The 19,881-nt window shown below is 37.3% G+C and overlaps 1 protein-coding gene and 1 long non-coding RNA gene across 8 annotated transcripts in view; one reads left to right on the top strand and one right to left on the bottom strand.

Moving 5' to 3' along the window:
• ddx3xa (DEAD-box helicase 3 X-linked a) overlaps positions 1-19,881 on the top strand; it is an 82,063-nt gene that overhangs the window by 9,337 nt on the left and 52,845 nt on the right. For 5 of the 7 annotated variants that reach the window (XM_069889349.1, XM_069889338.1, XM_069889336.1 and 2 more), the window contains exon 2: positions 3,739-3,799. Coding sequence is in view for 5 of the 7 variants with exons in the window: in XM_069889338.1 (XP_069745439.1) it covers positions 3,739-3,799 (61 nt within the window). In the remaining 2 variants the exon portion in view is untranslated. Of the gene's footprint in view, positions 1-38; positions 64-3,603; positions 3,629-3,738; positions 3,800-19,881 lie in introns of those variants that run through there. The other 2 variants (XM_069889347.1, XM_069889337.1) reach the window with 2 other exon arrangements.
• Positions 37-924, bottom strand: LOC138738680 (uncharacterized). Its single transcript, XR_011341675.1, has 2 exons — positions 653-924; positions 37-486 (listed from the first exon to the last, which is right to left on the bottom strand). It is a non-coding gene; the product is annotated as an uncharacterized lncRNA (long non-coding RNA).

The raw sequence follows: 19,881 nt of genomic DNA, 5'->3' as shown, positions 1-19,881 counted from the left end.
GAGTCCTTCACATACTTGTGAAAAGAAACTGGAGGCTTTTGTTCCTTTCAACCATCTAAGTTTGTAAGTTTTTTCTCTCTCCTTCCCCGTTCCTGAGAGTCGAGAAATGCGGCGTAAAAGAGCCATCCTGTGGGGCGGCCTTTGTCTGTTCCGGCCTCATCTCGCCGTGGAGACGGTGGGGGAAATGGTTCATCCCGTAAATCTGGCATCAAGCTGTCGTCTTTAACTCCGCGAAATGGGGTTTTCCCGTTTAAAATGTTTTCTCACAAGATTGTGTTTCCTCGTTGGGGAGTGAGCCCTCGGGTGCCGTGAAACTGAAGACTAACCCCTGTAATGGCGGCCTTTGTGATGAGCTGCGAGCCGTCCCTTCCCACAGCGACAGGCACAGATTGCATGTTGCGACGTGAGCTCTGTCTTTAAAACCTGGCCTTTCAAGCTCACTGGCGGACGCAGCCCATTCAATTCACCCAACAGCCGCCTCCATTTCTGCAACGAAACACAAAGGAGAGTTGAAGGAAATTTTTTAAAAATAAGTGGTTACTTGGCTCGATCAAGCAGGACATTCAAATCCGTAGCTCGTCGATTCGGTGTTACAAAGCGGGCTATTTTTGTTTCTTTATAACGCTTGTGGTTGTGTTTTGGATTACGTAACTTTCTCGGATTACTCATTCCCGGGAGAAAGCTTCGAAGAACCTTGTTACAGAAGCTCCACCGACTGCTCATTTTAAATCATCAACGATAGCTGTGCTGCGGTGGCTTTCTAGGCTAAAGGAGATTAAAAGCTGTTCGATTAAACGTATGAATTTCAAGGAGCGTCAATGTGCGCTGAATCACTTGCTGTTTTCTTGTGGACTGGAAGTCGGCCCGCGAGGAAACTGCGCCATCATTGTGTCTGGCGCAGCATGTTATTAGGTGAAACCTCACGCCTTGGTCAAATCAACCCCCCCCTCCCCCAAAAGTCATGGCAGAACTCTTTCAGTGTCGGGGATTATTTTTAAGAGAATGGGCATAGATCGTCTCGGAAAGGGTGGAGGTAAAGTAAAACATTAAGATGGAGCAGCGTGCTGATGAATTCCTGACGAAATGGGAACGTGGACGCGCTGGCCATTGTGGAAAAGGGCGGCTCATTCTCGTCACGAAGCGAAGTTTCCTGCGAACGTCACGAGCGTGCGGTGCCATTTTTTTTTTGGCCGTGTCGCTTTGCGGTAATTTCTGTCGGGGGAGCAGCACCCGCCTGGAGGCGATGGCTTCGTGCAGTTGTGCGCCGGTTCAGGGGGAGAAGCCCGGCGTCGAAGGGCTGTGGCCACCGCTGCGGTGCCTTTCACGTTGGCCACATTCTTTCCGTCGCGTGTGGCTGGGTTTGTTGCATTCTGTGGTCGGTTTCTTCAAACCTTGTGAAGATGGACGGGGGGGGGGGGGGGGGGGGAAAAGGAGGAAGCAACGCCCTCTTCAGGGCTTTAATTTAATTAGATTTCCAGTTCATTACAATTCAATCTTAAATGCAGAAAGGAAGCAGTTTTATCCAGTCTACGTTTTGAATATACTCAAAAATGACCCTCCTGTAAAAGTTTTCAAAAAGGTTGATGAAGCCTTCAAACTTAATTGAAAATCCTATATTGTGGTCTGTAAAGAAACTAGTGGAGTTCGAGGGCAGGACTTGTGGCAAGATACCTTTTGACCGTTTCAGTGATTTTTTTTTCTCCTCCCTACTTTCGATAAAACTCATTGCAGTTTCTGTGAATTTAATGAAATTACTTTCCAGATCTGTGTCCCATTAAGCTTCTGGTATAGTGTTTTGCGCACCCGTGGTAGGATAAGTTTAGACGAGATCAATAATTTGAGAAAATTTAGTTGAAAATTCATTGGTGTCCTTCAGAGATTTTGAAATGGAGATTAGGTTAGGCTGTTCAGGTTGGACAAATGGGATCCGAGTAATCTGCATTGCCAGTTGCTAAAAGTGACTATAGTACATTTCCCTGTATCCAAAATGCTTGGGACTGGATGATTTTGGTTATTGGAATGATGACTTTAAACAGATCAATAGCATCAGCGGTAAAACAGGCAGGCTTTTTGAGTATGAAATGTTCAACATGTATCAAAAAATAACAATCTCAACTTACAAAATAAGATAAATGCAGCACCAAACACTAGAAATTCTCCTTGATGGCTTTTTCAACTATTTTGCAGTGTATAGTATTATTGTTTTGGCACTGCAAAAAGTTCAGTTTTTGAATTTTTTTGGTTTTCAGAATTTTGGATATGGAGAAATGTACTGTATTAAAGTGACAACTATACTGATGAAACTAATCCCATTTGTCTGCATTCTACCTCTATCCAAAAGTAGGTGCAGGGAGTACTTAACCAAGCTTACCAGCTTTTGCAGGATCAGAATATCTATATTAAAATTGAGGTGCTGAGGCAGGAGTCATTGTAGATCAGAAGTGTAAGTCAAATTGGATATTTACAATATTTTTAAAGAACTTGGATCTCTTTTTGAGTTTTACACTGCGTACATGACTTTGATAGAATTGTGCAGCATTTGGCTCAGCTCCATGGCAGTCAAAGGGCACCCTTCTGGGCTTATGCCAATACCTAACATTTGGCCTTTTGAGTTTTGCTGGTAGCATAACCCAAGAGTTGGTATGAATATAAATTTGTACCTCTTAAGTTTTAATTTTTTTTAGTTTGCATCTTGCATGTGAGCAGATTTAATTTCCACCCATATTGCCCTGTCTCAAGCAATGAAGATTAAAATTTAACCATGCAATATTTGCTTTATTCTATTTGCTGCAGTCATGCTTTATATTTGAGGGGAACTTGTGCATTTGGCTCTTTTTCAACTTGTTGATTTGCACTGCATGTTCAAGTTGTGTGTGTAAAATGACAAATCTGAAAGGTCCTGTTCTTGGGTCAAAGTAGATTGTGTAAGATAAATTTCTAGTGAATTTATTTGTGGGCAATTAAGGAAAGATGGGTTGGCTTTATTTAATAATTGAAAATGGTTAATCCTTCCATGGAATTGCACTTTTTGCTGTTTTAATTTGTGGGAGTGAGGGGGGAAAACTTGTATGCTGTGGCCTTGCCCTGAAGTCTGGAGATGCTGCTTAAAATGGCAGTCAGTGGCACTACAGTGGCAGAACTTGGATTGGAATAAAAAAAGTTTTTTTGAATTGGTATTTCAATTCAATCCTTTGCATCAATTTGAGTTGCTTGTTAAGGCTATTTCAGCTGAGTTACATTTTACAATTAATCTTAGACTGGATAAATGGATTAAAATTTGATGTTAATCAGGGAGATTTTGAACTGGGATTCTGAGGGATTTCTTTCCCTTAAAGATTACATGGCTATCGTAATATTTTTAGATGTTTCATGCAGTGGTTTGTTTTGGGTCAAAAATGCATCTGATTGTCTTTCCTGATAAACCTTGCTGTGGTTTTTGGCAGGGGAAACCTCTTAATGGTTTGCTATTATTGGGATTGGGGTAAAATTGCAAATGGAGAAAAAGGGTATTCCTCTTTGTTGCTAGCTATAATGTAAAGGATGATTGCTATCTTTTCCACTGGAGCTTGCTGGAAACTGCCCTTCCTTACCTGAAAACATGGAATCTACATGACATGGAGCAATTATGGTTTGTAACAATCTTGTTGTGATCACCAGGATATTTTAATATTTTCATGAATAAATAATTCTAGTTGCTGTGAATATGATGACTGAATTGAGCTATTTAATTTCTTTCAGCTTGCTGGCCTAGACTTGACATCGTCTTCAGGTGATGCTCAAAATGCTGGAGGGGCAGGCAGTAAGTAGCAGCCATATTGCTTTTTGCTCCGTGGTGCACATACTGTAAAGAATTTGCAGAATGCATCTGTTATCAGTATTTTCTCAGCTAAAATTTACATTCAATTTACTTAACAGCCTGCAAGCAGGAAACCCTGCAAGGGAGAAGGGATAGAGCTAGTGACGGTGATTATAATTAAAAGTTAATAGAAATTTAATATGGTGTAAAGAAAATTTGGTGTCAAATGAAATGGACACTCTGGATGGGTAATATACCCAAATTTATTACTACAATGTGTTTTGCTCTTCAGTTAGAAAGTGTTAAACCTGGTCAGCAGTGATCAAGGGAAAGGTGGGAGTCTGACTTGGGAGTTGCAATTTCAGAACAATCCTGGTCTGAGTGGTCCTTGAATAGCGTAACTTCAACTATTAATCCAAGATGGTTCAATATAATTTTTACACAACTGTATCTTGCTCTAGAGGTTGCACAATTCTCAGCCAGAAATATCAAATTGTGATTTAGGGTTAAATAGAAGGAACATTTTTCAAGCAACCTGGTCATGTGTGAAGGTTAGACCACCTCGACAAGAAATTTCTGAGGTATTAACAAGAATTACATGGGTGATCTTTGGTGGAGGGGGGAGGGAAATCCAGAACTTTATTAGGCAAATTTATAGATATAAGCAAAGATATCTTGCAGTTTAAAATTTTGTTTGTTACCCTTTTTGGCCTCTGCCACTGAATTCTATGCAATCACATGGAATTGGGTACCTTGGCAAGGTGGATAGCAGAGATGATAGTTGTGTACCAATGGAAAATATAACATTCAATTTAAGGAACAAGGATGTTTTTGAAAATGTGGCAACCTGGGCTGTATGGCCATGTTAAGGAGCTCTCCACAAAAAGTATTAAAAAGATGGTTAGAAAGCTCAAAAACAGAATTTTAGTGTCAGAAATGGATAAAACAAGTGCCAAAGCAAAACTGATAAACAGCTCAGCCAGGAACATCGAGTGGAAGCCTGGTGAAGAATGACTCGGGAGAGGTCTTGGGACTGGTTGTACTCAGTAGAGCTGGGGGGGGGGGGGGGGGGGGGGGGGTGTTGACGCAAGATATAACTAGCATTCTGAATAAAATGGACATTTTGTGTTCTTGTTTAACGAGTGTGGAATCGGCAATGAGACCTGTTTGAAAGGGTAACAGAAATCAAAAGTCATGGAAGGCTTAATGGAATGAGTGACTTGTTTGGAGGCTGAGCTGGACAAAATAAAAGACAGTAAAAGCACTGGAAGAAAAAGCAAAGACATGAGACCCATAAAAAAAATTAAATAAGATCGATCATATGGAATATTTCAGCAAACATAATGTAAGAATCATTGGACTGAGAAGGAATAGAGGGAAAAGATGCATTGAGTTTCTTTGAAACATGGTTCCTACAAATGCTGAGACAGATCAAGTTGAATGCAAAGCTGCAAATTGAAAGGGCTCACTGAACCCTCAGACCCAGAATAATCGGCAAACAGCAAGCAACCATGACCAGCCCTGGTAAGAAAGTTGGGGGGGGGGGGGGGGGAGGAGAAGAGATGTAATTCTGGGAGCAGCATATGAATATTCAAAAAATAATAATGGCCCATAAGTGGTGGACAATGCAAAAGTAATGTTTTTCCAGGATTTCACCCTGTCTTGGTCAAACAAAGGAATTTGACAAGGTAAAGAGATAACTAAAGATCTAAAAACTTTAAATATGCAATGATTTACCCAGCATTGTTGAGGGTGGATGTCTCAGAAGGCAATCAAGAATAAAGTGTAAGAATTTTTAAGAAAGTTGTTAAAAGATTAAATTTGCCAGCTGAAAGGACTGAAAAGACCATTTCAAAACTCTTGAAATACTGAAATGTTGTTTTCACTGACAAAAAAAAAACCATTGTGGTTCATATGGAGAGCTCTTAAAAGTTAGAAAAGTGGTAAGAATTGTAGCAAGTTGGGAATTATTATTTGTGGGGTAAAGATGACACTGGGAGAGGAGCAGTTTTAAAAGGTGGTGCTAAAGGGAGAGTCTTTGGAAGAATCAGCAGGGCTTTCTCGTGGGTTTCCGGGTATTGTTGTCCACATCACCATCAGAGCTATGGATGACTGTTTTTTGAATATTATATTAGAAGATAAAGTTATAACCACAGTTTAAAAAATTAGAATGTTAACAACTATCCAAAAATACTACATGGTTACATTTAAAAAAAAACACTACTAAGAAAACCCTACAAGAATTCCTTATCCATCCCCCCTACTAATCCTAAAAAATTTTTTAGGGGGGGGGGGTAGAAGGTAAAGAGAATAACTTAAATAATTCTATCACTTACAATGTGGAGATGAAGCTGCCACCCATTGCATTTTCAAATTTTCAATTTAAAACAATCCAAATATGGGCTCCAAATTTTCCTAAATACATAATATTTAACCCACATGTTATTTTCTCCAATGTATACAGGACCTCATTTCTGAATGCCATCTTTCTAAATAAAGTTCCATCTGATCTTTCCATGAAACTGCTAATCATTTCCTAGCTACTGCCAACGCTAATTGTAAAAATGCTATTTGGAATTTATCTAATTTATTAGCCAAAACCAGTAAATTCCCCAATTAGAAAAATCTTTGGATTTAAATTAAATTGTATTTTCAGGATGACTTGCAAACAATTTCTCAATCTTCCTCCAAAAACCTTTAACCTTGCTACAAAAACAAACTGAAAGCAAAAAAAGTACCTTTCTGCTCATTAAAATGAAAACACAAATCTGACTCCCTCAATTTGTATCTTTTCAAATGTTCTGGGATTAAATACAATTGATTAATAAAGTTGTGTTACTAACCTCTGCCTTACATTAACCAACTTTGTCATTGTGTTCCTATTTATCTTCCTCCACCTATGTCAAATTGAATTTGTAATTCATTCTCCCATTTAAGTCTCGATTTATGCAATCAACTCTAGGCATTTTCTGTTCTAATATATATTTCTGAAATAAACCCTTCCTTTCCAACATCTCGGACTAATGCTTCAAATAATGTTTCTTTAGGTAAAATCAAATGTCTCCCCAAACCTTTGGACCACATAGACTAAAATTGATAATAACAAAAAGGGTTTTATTAGAAATTTGATACTTTTCCTTCACTCTATCAAATGTTTAAAAAATGACCCACTTCAAAACAGTCATTTGGATTAGTGTTTTTTTTTAATTTTTATTTTTCACACCATAAATCACATTAGCCATGATGTACACTATTTCTTTTTCACACATATACAGTGACTTTTTCTTCCCCCCCTCCTCCCAAGCCACCCCCCCACCCCCCCCCCCCCTCATCCATTTTAGGTATACAATCTAGGTTGCATTAAGCCAGTCAGACAATGTTGTCATTCAACAAAAATACACCAGAAATTCTACTGAGTCCATTCTTTTCTTTCCTTCTCCTTCCATCAACTTAGGTAATGTTTGTCCCCGGTAGGTTTTCGCTATTGTATTTAATGTAAGGCTCCCATACTTGTTTGAATATTTCAATATTATTTCTTAACCTATATGTTATTTTTTCTAATGGAATACATTTATTCATTTAAATTTAGTAGTTTCTTCCTTTTAATTTGGTTATATATTCCATTAATATTTAAAGTCATATAGTTCAGCGTAGCCCTTTTATATTTTGTTTATCTTCTCTTTCCGTTTTTCCATCATTACCTTTCCTCCTTCTCTATTTCTGTTTTCTTATTTTCAACTCTTTATAAGACAACATTCCTACAACATCCAACATTTTCCTTATTCTCCTATTTCTATCTTATTTATCCCCAATCTCCCCTTCCCCTCCTGAGTTGTCCTTTATCCCTTGTCGGACAACCACATCTTGGATTAGTGTTTCTTAAAGGGAAATGTACATGTGGGAAATGTGACAACTGTATTTAAAAAAAAAAAACAAAAGCCATTCCAATTTTGTACAATATCTTGCGGGGTGGGGGAAATGGTATGGGGGGAAAAACACTAAAGTTTATTAGTCTGTTACAGGCAGAGGACACCAAAACCCAGCAGCAATAGATATTCACCAAGACAAATGGTTACTTACACAAAAGTCGCTCTTAATTATCTTTAAACATGAAAACAGTTTCAAACTCTAACATTAACAACCTAACTTGGCCACTTTCTAATTCTAAGTGCATGTGTATGTAATGTGTACGTTCAGAAAAGTTCTTTGATTCACAGTCCAATCTAACTTCTCACTTTCACCAGGCTTTGGTGCTTGAATGGTAAATGGTTACGGCTCAAGAAGGTTCTTGTTGGTTTCAGAGATTTGTTGCTTGTTGGACACCCAAACTGATTCCTTCTGATCAGTGTCTTTCTGCAGAAACTTGCGGCCTCAGTTTTCCAAATGACTTTTTTTTCAGGTCACCACAGAGCTCCTATTTGTTTCCCTTATTTCAAGTGAAACATACAGCCAGCCATCTCTAGTATGGACCACAAGGGCTTCGACAGACTAAACTAAGAACTCAAAACCAGTCTTCAGAATGGGGGTTATGTTCCAATCCCAGCTGGTGAATTGTAGAACTGAATGCTCTTGAATTTTGACAGACTGGAGCTCTAGACCCAATCTTTAGAGTCTCTTCATCTGTTCCTTTCAAAGCAATATTCCATTACTCCACAGCATGTCCAATTAACACCTACTTGTGAAGTCTCTAAAGGTATTCAAGGTTTGTTCAAAGGCACTTGACTATTGGGCTTGAGCCAATCTCTTGTATTTTAAATGTGATCTGTTGTGAAGTTTGTTTGCCACCTACCTAAAAAAAGCCACAATTTATCTCCTTTAAAACATATCTATATGCAATAAAACAGAATCCATCACTCTTTCCCTCTACAAAACTAAACTGACTTTACAATCACTGAAGTGATAACAATAAACACTCTAGCATGTTATAGCAATGTAACCCAATGTTGAGAGTATATACATGATCAATTTTAACATCGTGACAAATGATCTATCATTATTTGTACTTCTGATGATAAGTTTGCAGATTATATTCTTGCAATATTAAACTCCAGTTTAACAATCTTCTGTTTTTTGGTTTTTTTTATTCAAAAACACCAGAGGATTGTGATCAGTAAATCACAATTGGTTCATGAGATATACATCAAAATTCTTACTCATGGTTTTCTTTACACCAAGATGACAACCCAAAGGTGTACTGTGGGCTAGATATAAAAGTTCATTCTGGGAATGACTACCTGATGAATCACTGCCCATTCTTCATTAGCTGGAGCATCAAGAGGTCTCCATTTCCTCATTAACAATTCATCCTTCAAATAATATCCACAAGCCACTTCTTTAATCTCCTGTTCACTTATTGCTTTGTCCTTTAAGTCAATAAGATCTGCATCTGTCCCCTGTTGCTGAATTAACCCTTTCCTTGACAAAGAAATCCTTACTCTCTCAATTGATCAGCTCTTCCAAGACTATTTCAAAAGTACTGGGTAAGTCTATCAACTGGATCTTTTGCTCTCATCTTTTTCTTATAAAAAGACCTTGTTGCAGCACATAGGATACATCTCTCAATCCTCTTGAATGTCATCCTCACTTGGCCGATTTGTCAATCTCAAAACTGACTCAAATTTATCCCCTGCCAAATAATTCCCTAACAAAAATGAGACTACTTTAAAATAACTCCTACTACAACAGGTTCTTTAATTCTGAATTCGGCACTACGTTGTGAAGAGACTACCTCACCTCCAATACATTTAATCAAAGTAGTCTCTCTGGTGTCTGTCTTGATCAAGAGTTAAAAAACATTCAACAAAAGTGACTGGGCAGCTCTAGTGTCTCTAAGAATTGGAACTGGAAACTGATTCTCCCTCCTCTTACTGAAATCAATCCCTCTGACACAAGGTATGAACACATCCATAACATCCTTACCAGGTTTGGAACATCTGCTCTCTTTAAATTCAACTGGGAATACCTGTTTCCAGTAAAATCTGGTAAAACCTCCTTTTCTAATCTATTTCCACAAGGTTGTCATGTTCCAGACCCAGCTGCTGAAATGTAGATCTGAGAACAGAAAACTCCAGTCAATGTAGTCAGGTTTCTTACAAAAATGACCTACAAATCCAGAAGTTCTGTCCTTTCCCATTGTACCTGCGTATTTTCTCTTAATCTCCCCAGACTTAATTTTAGATTTGCTAGCCTGTTTCACGCTAACCTTCTGAACAGGCTTACTAATCTGAAATTTGTTTTTGTGAATCAGGGTATATTCATCTGCTCAATTTATCATTTGTTGCCACGTCTCCATGACTTTCTCATCTAGGTATAATTTAATCTCATTTGGAACATGCCTTTTAATTTCCTCAATATCCATTCTGTCAAAATCATCATTTATTCCTTTTGAGGTGCACCAATAGTCAAAACATGGATTTACCCAGAGCAAAATCCATACAAAATTAGTTCCATGTTTTCACCAAACTCCTAAATTTTTGTCTATGTGCTTCTGGAACCAACTCGTAAGGTTTCAATACTGCTTGTTTAATAGTATCATAATTTACCACTTGCTCTGTAGTCGAACTAGAGGATGCAATTTGTGCTTTTCCCTTCAATACACTTTGGAGCATAAAGAGGCCATTTTTTCTTTTGGCTGTTTTGAGCTCTCAGCAACCTTTTCATAAGAAAAACTGAAAATGTGTATCGATAATCTCTCTCTTTTTTAAAATTTTTTATTTTTTCGATAATCTCTCTCAATGAAAGGAGGAACTAGATTTACCTCTACTAGCCAAAAACCTCTCCCCAGGAGTTGCAGCCTCAATTCTTACTTCTCTCCATCTTAATTTTTAACTTCTAATTGAAACTGTCTGGCCCTTTCAATCTGTTCCAAGTCATATTTTCTTTGTCTTTCAACACTCTCCCTCTGTTTTTCAACTTCCTCTGCCTCATTTTGTTTCTGCAACTCGATTCAGTTTCTTTCTTCTATCACCCTTAATTTTTCCAATTGCAATTTAACAGATCTACACTTTGGAAAATTGTTTTTAACAACAAATTTTCCCTCACCTAGATAATCACTATAATCTTTTGTATTTATATTTTCCTCATCCAATACTTGACTTAGTCAGCTTTAATACCTTTGCAATGACCATCAGTTCCTCTTGCAATGCAGCTCCGCAGGTGATGGTTGTGATAAAATGTGCTAACATCCATTACTTCTGTTTTTCAACACACACAAACTTTAAATTGGCTTGGAAAAACTAACTGACTAATAAAACACAAACTCAAAAGTTTAAGATCCCAAAACTCCAATTTTCAATCTGAAAGGACGAGTCCCCAAAATGTTAAGAGCCCAGAAGACCTCAAAACCCAGCAGCAACAGAAAGTCACCAAGTTAAATGGCTACTTAGTTGCTTTTAATTTTAAATGTTAAAAACAGGATCAAACTTTATTACTATTAACTTAACCCGCTTCTAATTCAAAGTGCACGTGTATGTAATATGTGCAATTTTAGAAAAGTTCTTTGATTCACAGTCCAATCTCACTTCTCATTCCTTCAAGTTCACTGGTTGCAGGCATTTATCATACTGTGCACAGAATTTAACCTTTATGAAATTCACCAGGCTTTGGTTACGGTTCAGGAAGGTTCTTGTTGGTTTTGAGAGAGATTTGTTGCTTGTGGGACACGAACTGATTCCTTCTGATCAGCCACTTCAGTGTCTCGTTGAAGAAACTTATCCCATCAGGGTTTTCCAGATAATCTCTTTCAGGTCACCAGAGTTGCTTTTTGTTTCCCTTATTTCAAATGAAACATTATACAGCCATCTCCACTTGTATGGACCACAAGGGCTTTGACCAGGCTGAACTAAGAACTCACAACCAGTCTTCAAAATGTTTTTTTTCCCCCAAAAGCTTGTCATGATCTGCTGAACTGTACATCTGAGAATAACAAACTGCATTCAGACAGACTTGGCACTGGACCCAATCTTGTGAGTCTGTTGCTTTCAAAGCTCCTACTTGTGGCATTTTTTCAAAGGCCTTGGAGCCTGGACTGTCTGGCTTGAGCCAAGCTCTTGCATTTTAAATTAGATCTGTGTTAAGTGTTTGTTTGTGATCTACACTTTAAAAAAAAAACTACCACAGTTTCTCTCCTTTAAAACATACCTATATAAAATATAACAATCTGTTGAGTCTTAAAATTAATGGGATAAATGGGATGGTGAAGAGGAAAAGGGTCTTGGCATACTTAGAAATTAAAAATGGATATAATCTTTTTTCAGGAAAAACCTCTTACCAAATTGGAACATAAGTTTAAAGTGAATTGGTTGGACAAATAATATCATATTTGGCTCAAAGGCAAGAGGGATGGCAATTCTATTTAATAAAAATACACCAATTTCAATAAAAGATGCTTTGATTGATCAAACTGGAAGGAATGTAATGGCACATTGTAACATTTATGGAGAAGCATAGATATTTATGATCCAAATTATGACAAAGAAGCCTTTATGAAGGATATCTTCTTAAAAACAGCAGAAGGAAGACAATATATTGGTTGGAGATTTTAATTTTTGCCTGGACCCAATGCTAGATAAATCAGCATGAACAATGACAAGGGCTAAAGCAACAAAAATCCACAATTTCATATGCAAGATCTAAATCTTATCAATGTATGGAGGCATTTAAATACCACAGATACTATTTTTACTCAAGGATACACAACTTGCATACAAAGATTGACTTATTTTTAATATCTGCCCAGTTTAAAAAGTAGTGATTAAAAACAGGGTATGTAGTGGAGCTTCTATCAGACCACTCTAACAATATTGGAAAGCGAGAATGTATACTGATGGCGTTTCCATATTATATTGGTTAAAAGAACAGATTTATGCAAATTTATAGATAAAAATATTTTATGAAACAAATCTGCCATCTAATAATATGCTCAAAATCTCGTTAAAGGGATAAATTATATCTTATACAAAGAACATTAAGAGGGACCATATGGTAGAAATAATCAGTTTGGAGAAAGATATTAAAGAATTAGGAAAAATAAAAATCAAAGAACGACTACAAAAATGGATTACTGGAGAAGAAAAGCTAAGATGCATACATACAGGACAGAAATAGCTATATTGTAAATATTGAGTTAGGTTAATGAGTGAACAAAGTTTTATTGTAGCAGATTGAAATAGTCATCAAGAATGATAATTTATGGTTGACTCGCGTCGCGAGACACCAGCAAGTCCGCGGCTTGGTGTGTGCTGGGCGAAGGGAATATTGCAACATCAGGACTGGGAGAAAGAGACGTCTGTGACACATCAGTGAGGGAGATATTACAGCATCACCTCTGTAAATTGCACGTGAAGGTGACTTTGCAATACCATGCATCTGCATACTTGGTGAAGGTGGTGGTGCAATACCATGCATCTGCATGCTGGATGAAGGTGGTGGTGCAATACCATGCATCTGCATGCTGGATGAAGGTGGTGGTGCAATACCATGTATCTGCATACTGGGTGAAGGTGGTGGTGCAATACCATGTATCTATATCCTGGGTGAAGGTGGTGGTGCAATATCATGCATCTGCATACGGGGTGAAGGTGGTGGTGCAATACCATGTATCTGCATGCTGGGTGAAGGTGGTGCAGTACCATGCATCTGCATACTGGGTGAAGGTGGTGGTGCAATATCATGTATCTGTATCCTGGGTGAAGGTGGTGGTGCAATACAAAAAAAAAAGTGATAATTTATAAAAACAGACATAACCTAGTATACAAACAAAAAGAAATTAATGACATTTTTAGACTTGCTTGTGTAGAATTATACAAATCATAATTACTAGATGAGAATGAAATGGAAGAATTTTTGTTGAATGTTGAACTTCCAAAACTGGAAGAGAGAGGGGATAGAATTAGATATCCCCTTCAGAAGGGAAGAATTCAAAAAGGCCCTGGCCTAATAAATCACTGGGAAAGGATGGGTTTCTACATGAATTTTGTAGACAATTCAAAGGATTATTAATGCCCCTGTTAATGAATGTCCTGGACCAAGCAGACCCTCCCGGAATCATTCTCAACTTTGACTTTTACGGTGTTACCAAAAGAATAGGACTCACTAAAAACTGTCATACAGACTAATGTTAGATGCTGACTATAAGATACTAGTGAAAGCATTAGCTAATAGGTTAGGACAATACTTGTGAAAACTGATACAGAGCAGGATTTGTTAAAGGAAGGCATCCCTCAAATAGTCTATGAAGATTATTTAATATAATACACATAGCTAAATGTGAATGAAATCCAAGTATTAGTCTCCTTAGATGCAGAAAAAGCATTTGACCATTTGTAATGGCCCTTTTTTACTTAAATGTTCTGCTATACCAAAATTTTCATTTTATAAATTGAATAAAAACATTATACCATAAACCACAAGCTAAAATAATAGCAAATATTTAGATGGTGGTGGTGTTCCCCTTGAGTAAATCAAGCAGACAGGGATGCCCACAAAATCAGTCTTCGCCAATGATGTGCTACTGTACCTATCAGAACTGGATAAATCTTTGGAAAAATTACAAGGAACACTAGAAAAAAATGGAAGAATATCAGGCTACCAAATAAATATGGATAAAAAGTGAGAATGCCATTAACAAATTTTGAATATGAAGATACCAAAAAGTAAGTAAATTTATGCGGAAGATAGAGGGAATAAAATATCTTGGGATAGCAACTGACAATAACTTGCAAAATCTGTACAAACTAAATTATTTCTCTACTTCAGAAGAGAAGTACTGAAATGGAGAGACTTACTGATTACTTTGGTAGGAAGGGTTAATTGTGTCAAAATAGAAGTGATGCCAAGTCTGCAATACCTTCATTCGCTGCCTATTCTGTTACCTAAAAACTTTTTTTTAAGTTATTAAGTGACCACATTGACAGATCTATGGAATAGTAAGATACCAAGAATTGTATTGGAAAAACTGACATGGGACTACTGGCTGGGATGACTTAGGCTCCCAGATTTCAAAAAATATTAGCTGCTCGAGCAAAATTTCTTGCAGCTGCCTTCACTGAAGACAACCCCCTGTCTTGGGTTCAAATGGGAAATGCAATCTATGGAAGAGGGGGAAGCAAATGACTTCATCTATAAATGATGTTTCAAATCACTAAAGGAAATTATGGATAACCCAATTCTAATACATATGATTAGAACATGGCAAAAATTAATGACTGTACAGGAAAAAGTAGGGATATCAATAAAAAGCACCATTGTGAAAATGATATTGCCTATGAACATAGGCAATAGAATATTACATTCGTGGTATGATAAAAGCATAAGATATATTAAGGACTGTTTGAACAATTAAAACACTATGGGACCACCTGTTTTCTCCAGCTTAAATTATTCTTAAGAGAAAGATGAGGACCAACATTGACTTCACCTGAAATTAGTGAAACTGAATGAAGTTTGGATGGGGAATGTACCCACATTTATAAACAAAAATGTACTATGCTCTCCAGAGTTAAAGTGCAAAACCAGGATTGTAGAGGTCAAGGGAAAGATGGGAGTCAGACTTGGGTGTGGTGATTTTCAGAAAGAAGCTAGTCAGATTGGTGTAAGGATAGCATGATGTCAATTTTAAATGAAAAAATATGGATTGGTTCAGTATAATTTCTTACACCAATTATATCTTGCCCCACAAAAGTCGCACAGATCTAAAGCCAAAATTTCAGATGTGGGATTGAGTCAGGAACTTTTCTACATGCCATGTGGTTGTGCATGAAGGTGAGACCATCTTGGCAAAAATTGTAGAAAAATTAACCAGGATAACAGGAGTGGCCTTCACGGACAACCCCAGAGCTCTATCTATTAGGAAATTTTATGGAAGTAGTGACAACTCCCCTCTACTTATAGTTAAGTTAGATGGTTTGTGGAAATGAACAGCTGTATACCTATGGGGGGGATTACATAACTTTATTTAAAAAAAACCACAAATATGGCACTTTTGTAAAAGTCTGGCAGCCATACGTGGATCACATAGGGGCCCAGATACAGTAATAAAAAGGAAAAAAAATTATGAAATTAACTATACATACAAAGTTTCCCCAATTGTACTCTATATATTTAAAATATATGTAAGCTCTGATGGTGAGCAGATCTGTGTGTGTGGGGGGGGGGGGGGGGGAGGAGAGCGAGGAAGGGAGTTTCATTTTTTGTAAGAAAGTTTAATATAGAATATTTGAAATGTTATGTATTTTTTAAAAAAAACAAATAATCAAAAAAATATGGCAACCATACTTGAACTATGTTGGTGTTCAACTTCAATAAGCTGCTAAAATTAAAAGTGATGGCTCTCTAAATTGAGGTTAATTTAAACTGTGAGCTTGGACGGCGCACCCACAAATATTTAATAAAGAGGGTGGGGGAAGAAGAGATGAAAGGGAATAGCATTAGGTTTTTTTGTATGCATGTCTTTGATTTTTGGCGTGACAAAATATGCTTTTAAAAATTATCGGTCTTTGTGAAGTAATAGTTGTCAAACCAAAGCAGCTAGGTGAAAATTGGAATTAACGAAATGTAGTTTGAGGCATAATATTAAGAAATTTCATAAAGTTATTGCTACTTTTAACTTGTGAAAGGAAGCATTAAATTGATTCGTGCTGTTTTTAAAAAAAAAAATCAGTAGCTTGTGGATTTCTCCATAAAATTGTTTACTGGTACAAAAATGTTTGAATTTGGAAATAACATTTGGTAGCATTTTTTCCAGGATATCATTAGTGCTTTTTAAATATTTATTAAATATTTTATTATAGAAACAATTAAACTGTACAGTTATAGAATGTGCTACAAGATTAAGAAATACGCAGCTCAATTGTGACAATGAAGTAAAATTTAACATCAAAAAATCCGAAACAAAAAAAAATTCAAAACCCCCCCCTTCCTCTCTAAACAAGGTTGGCAAGTATGAATCAAGTGACAACTAGTAGAGGGACATCACAGCACCAAAATTCCAGAACAATGCTAATTCTTGAGATTATGGTTATAGGCCATAAATGGGTCCCATGTCTTTTGGAACTTAATATTTGAATCCTTGATAGCATAGCTAATTTTTTTCTAGAGTTAAACGTGCGATAATATCCCTTAGCCTTTGTGCATGTGTTGATGGAGTGTTATCTTTCCATTTAATCAAAATTGCATGTCTGGCTATCAATTAAGTAAAAGATATAATGTAATACATCGACATTTCATTAGTGTTTTCTTCCCCCCCCCCCCCCCCCCCCCCCCCTTATTATCAATTGGTTCTTGCATTTGCAGTAATCCAGAGCCTGGGCAATGAATTTGGTGACACATCTGAGAATAGCAGTTGTGGAAATCTTAAAATATGAATTTTTAATAAGGGTAGGAATGCTGATTATGAAAATGCACTATTTAAAATCTAGTTCGGGAAAGAAGTCTGTTCCTGCTCAGTTTAGCTAATGTAGTTTACTCTCAATGGCTCTCTGAAGTGAGAACATGAAATGGTAATAATGGTGGGAGTGAACTGACCATTTCAGTTTGGACCCAAGAATCCATGTTAGAAATACCTTGACGTTTCCTGGCAACATTTTTGAGGGATAAACCATATGGTCATGGAGATGTGCATACTGCAAGCATATAGCATTCAGTCAGGATTGAACCTCAGTCCTGAGAATGGCTAACTGATTGATTCCATTGTTGCTATAAAACTGACCAAATTGAAGTTCTGAATGTGTTGTACATGGCTTAAGAAATAAGAGCAAGGGTAGTCAATCTGGCCTGTCATTCAATTACATTCAAAAGTATTGTAGTCTTTCATAGTCCCATTGCATTGAATTGTGAATGACAAAGTAGTTGAGAGGTTCAAAGCACATTCTGATCTGCAGTTGGACCAGCAATTTTTCAAAGCCACGGTTGGAGCATTTGCAATTGCTTAAACAGTTGTGAAGAGTGAGTGATCTAATGTTCTTTTTTCAAGATCTCCATCAGAGAAGCTGATTTCATTATCTGTGAACACGGAATATTGCAGGCTATGGTCTAGGTGCCATCTGACTGATGTTTTGGCCTTGATTTTCTGAAATAAGTGAGCGGTGCATTCATGAACTGGACAGTTGTCCATGTTTTTGGTTACATGCCAAGAATGTTTCATCTCCAGAGTAGGATTGTCAGAGTGGCTATATATTACCCCAGCAAATTCCAATGATCATTGAAGCGATGAGTGACTTTACTATCAAGCTGCATTTCCTCTTTCAAGTCAGTTTGAATGTTTCCATTCATGGTTATTGATGATGCTTCATTTATACCTTTTGGGTTCACCACTGGTCAGACATGTAACTGACCAGCTATGTGAATAATTCAGCTTGAGAGTGTTTCATAGATTTGGTATCCTACAATGAGTTGTTAGTATCTTGTCATGAGACCTTTTGATTTACAAGGGTGTAAATTAAATGCTGATGAAATATTCCACAAGCTAGTGCTAATAATCTGCATCTTCCAGGGCGCAATCAACCGATTCACACCCACAACCCAAGTATTCCCTCCTGCCATGTGCAGAGTGCTGCAGTTATTTGTCCTAGATCTCTAATGAAATTTCTCAAACCTGCATGAACCAGGCAAGCATTTGGCAATCCCAGCATCTGCAGGTGTTCTGAGAAGTGAAGCCTATTGACCAATTCCTCTTCACTGCTGGGGCTCTCTCCTGAAACAAAGTATCGGGAGTAAGGGCTGCAGTGTTTTAAGGCAGCTTACCACCTTTGTTAAATGGGTGATGAATGCAAATCAAGCTTGTAATGTGAAAATTCCCCAAAAAAATCTAGACTTCATCCAGACAGGCACTGGAATGTGTGTACAGGTTCTTAATGGGGGCATGATGAGGTCTGCTTTTTACTAGTGTAAAAATCTTGAACAAAGGGACAAGATACTGTCCATTTGAAGAGTAGCTTCAAAAATCAAGGTAGTAGAAAAGCTGGTATCTCTAGAATTCTCTGCTGTAGTGTTGAGATTAGATTGTAGGTATTTAGTGTATCCATAGGGTTTGTAAATATTGGGTTGAGGGTCATGGGAATTATGCACAGGATTATGCTCCAGGTGGCTAATTTTGTTTTTATAATCAATTATGGATGATTACTGTCCTTCACATCAAAGCCATATTTGAGTTGATGTGGAAAAATTCTTATTAAATCTTTGTAGTATTAGTACCCTGCAGATGTTGGGCAAAAACCACTGCCTCCAAGTCTAGCATCTTGCCCTTGACACTTAACAGCATTGGGAAGTCCACCACAATTAATATTCTGAATGTCATTATTCAGATACTCAGTTGTCCCACAGACTTGGTCATTTAGCTGCATTAGCAGTAGAGACTTGGATGTTTTAAAGCCTCACTTAGAGGTAGGAGAGGAGAAGATTCTCTCTACACCTCTGCTCCAGTGTTTGGAAATCCATGGTCCATGAGTGCTAAATGGGATAGCAGGGAGATGAGAATCTAGTGGGGCTGTACACCCCATGGCAGTGGAAGGTACATATTCACTCAATTGCTATTTGTTAAATTTTCATAATCTTCCCTAGTTATAGCCAAGTATATACCTCCTATTTGAATTTGAGGTAATTTCTTCTTGTACCTAAGGAATCCAGAGATCGTGCATAAGTGACTGCCTCCTGATCACAATTCCACTAGTGATAAATATTTTCTGCTGAAGATTGGAAATTTTAATGCAGGCTTGTTGCTAGTCAAACAGCTGACTACTAGTTGTAAACAACTGCTCTTGTACACAAGCCACACAACATTAATGCCTTTTAAATAACTGCAGTGTACACTATCTGCAAATTACTCCTTAAATAGTTTATTTGGCTCTGCCAGTTATCCTCTTCCCAAATTTGAGCACTGGAACACTACACCACTACAGGCATACTCTCCAAATTGCACATTCCAGAATGAGAAAATTAAATACTAGAACTTGTGTAAACTTGGTACATCTAGCATGTCCAATAATTGTTTTACCTGGGTGAAACAACTTTTGGGATAATATTTCAAAGATGAAGATTGTTTTAGATGTGGCAGTTGCTCTTCATCTGAAATTGTGTAATCTTAAATATTT

The sequence above is a fragment of the Narcine bancroftii genome, chromosome 7 (genome assembly GCF_036971445.1).
Source record: "Narcine bancroftii isolate sNarBan1 chromosome 7, sNarBan1.hap1, whole genome shotgun sequence".
NCBI classification, from domain to species: Eukaryota; Metazoa; Chordata; class Chondrichthyes; order Torpediniformes; family Narcinidae; genus Narcine; species Narcine bancroftii.
The sequence above is the reverse complement of the archived record's forward strand: the minus strand, read 5'-3'. Positions and strand labels throughout refer to the sequence as shown.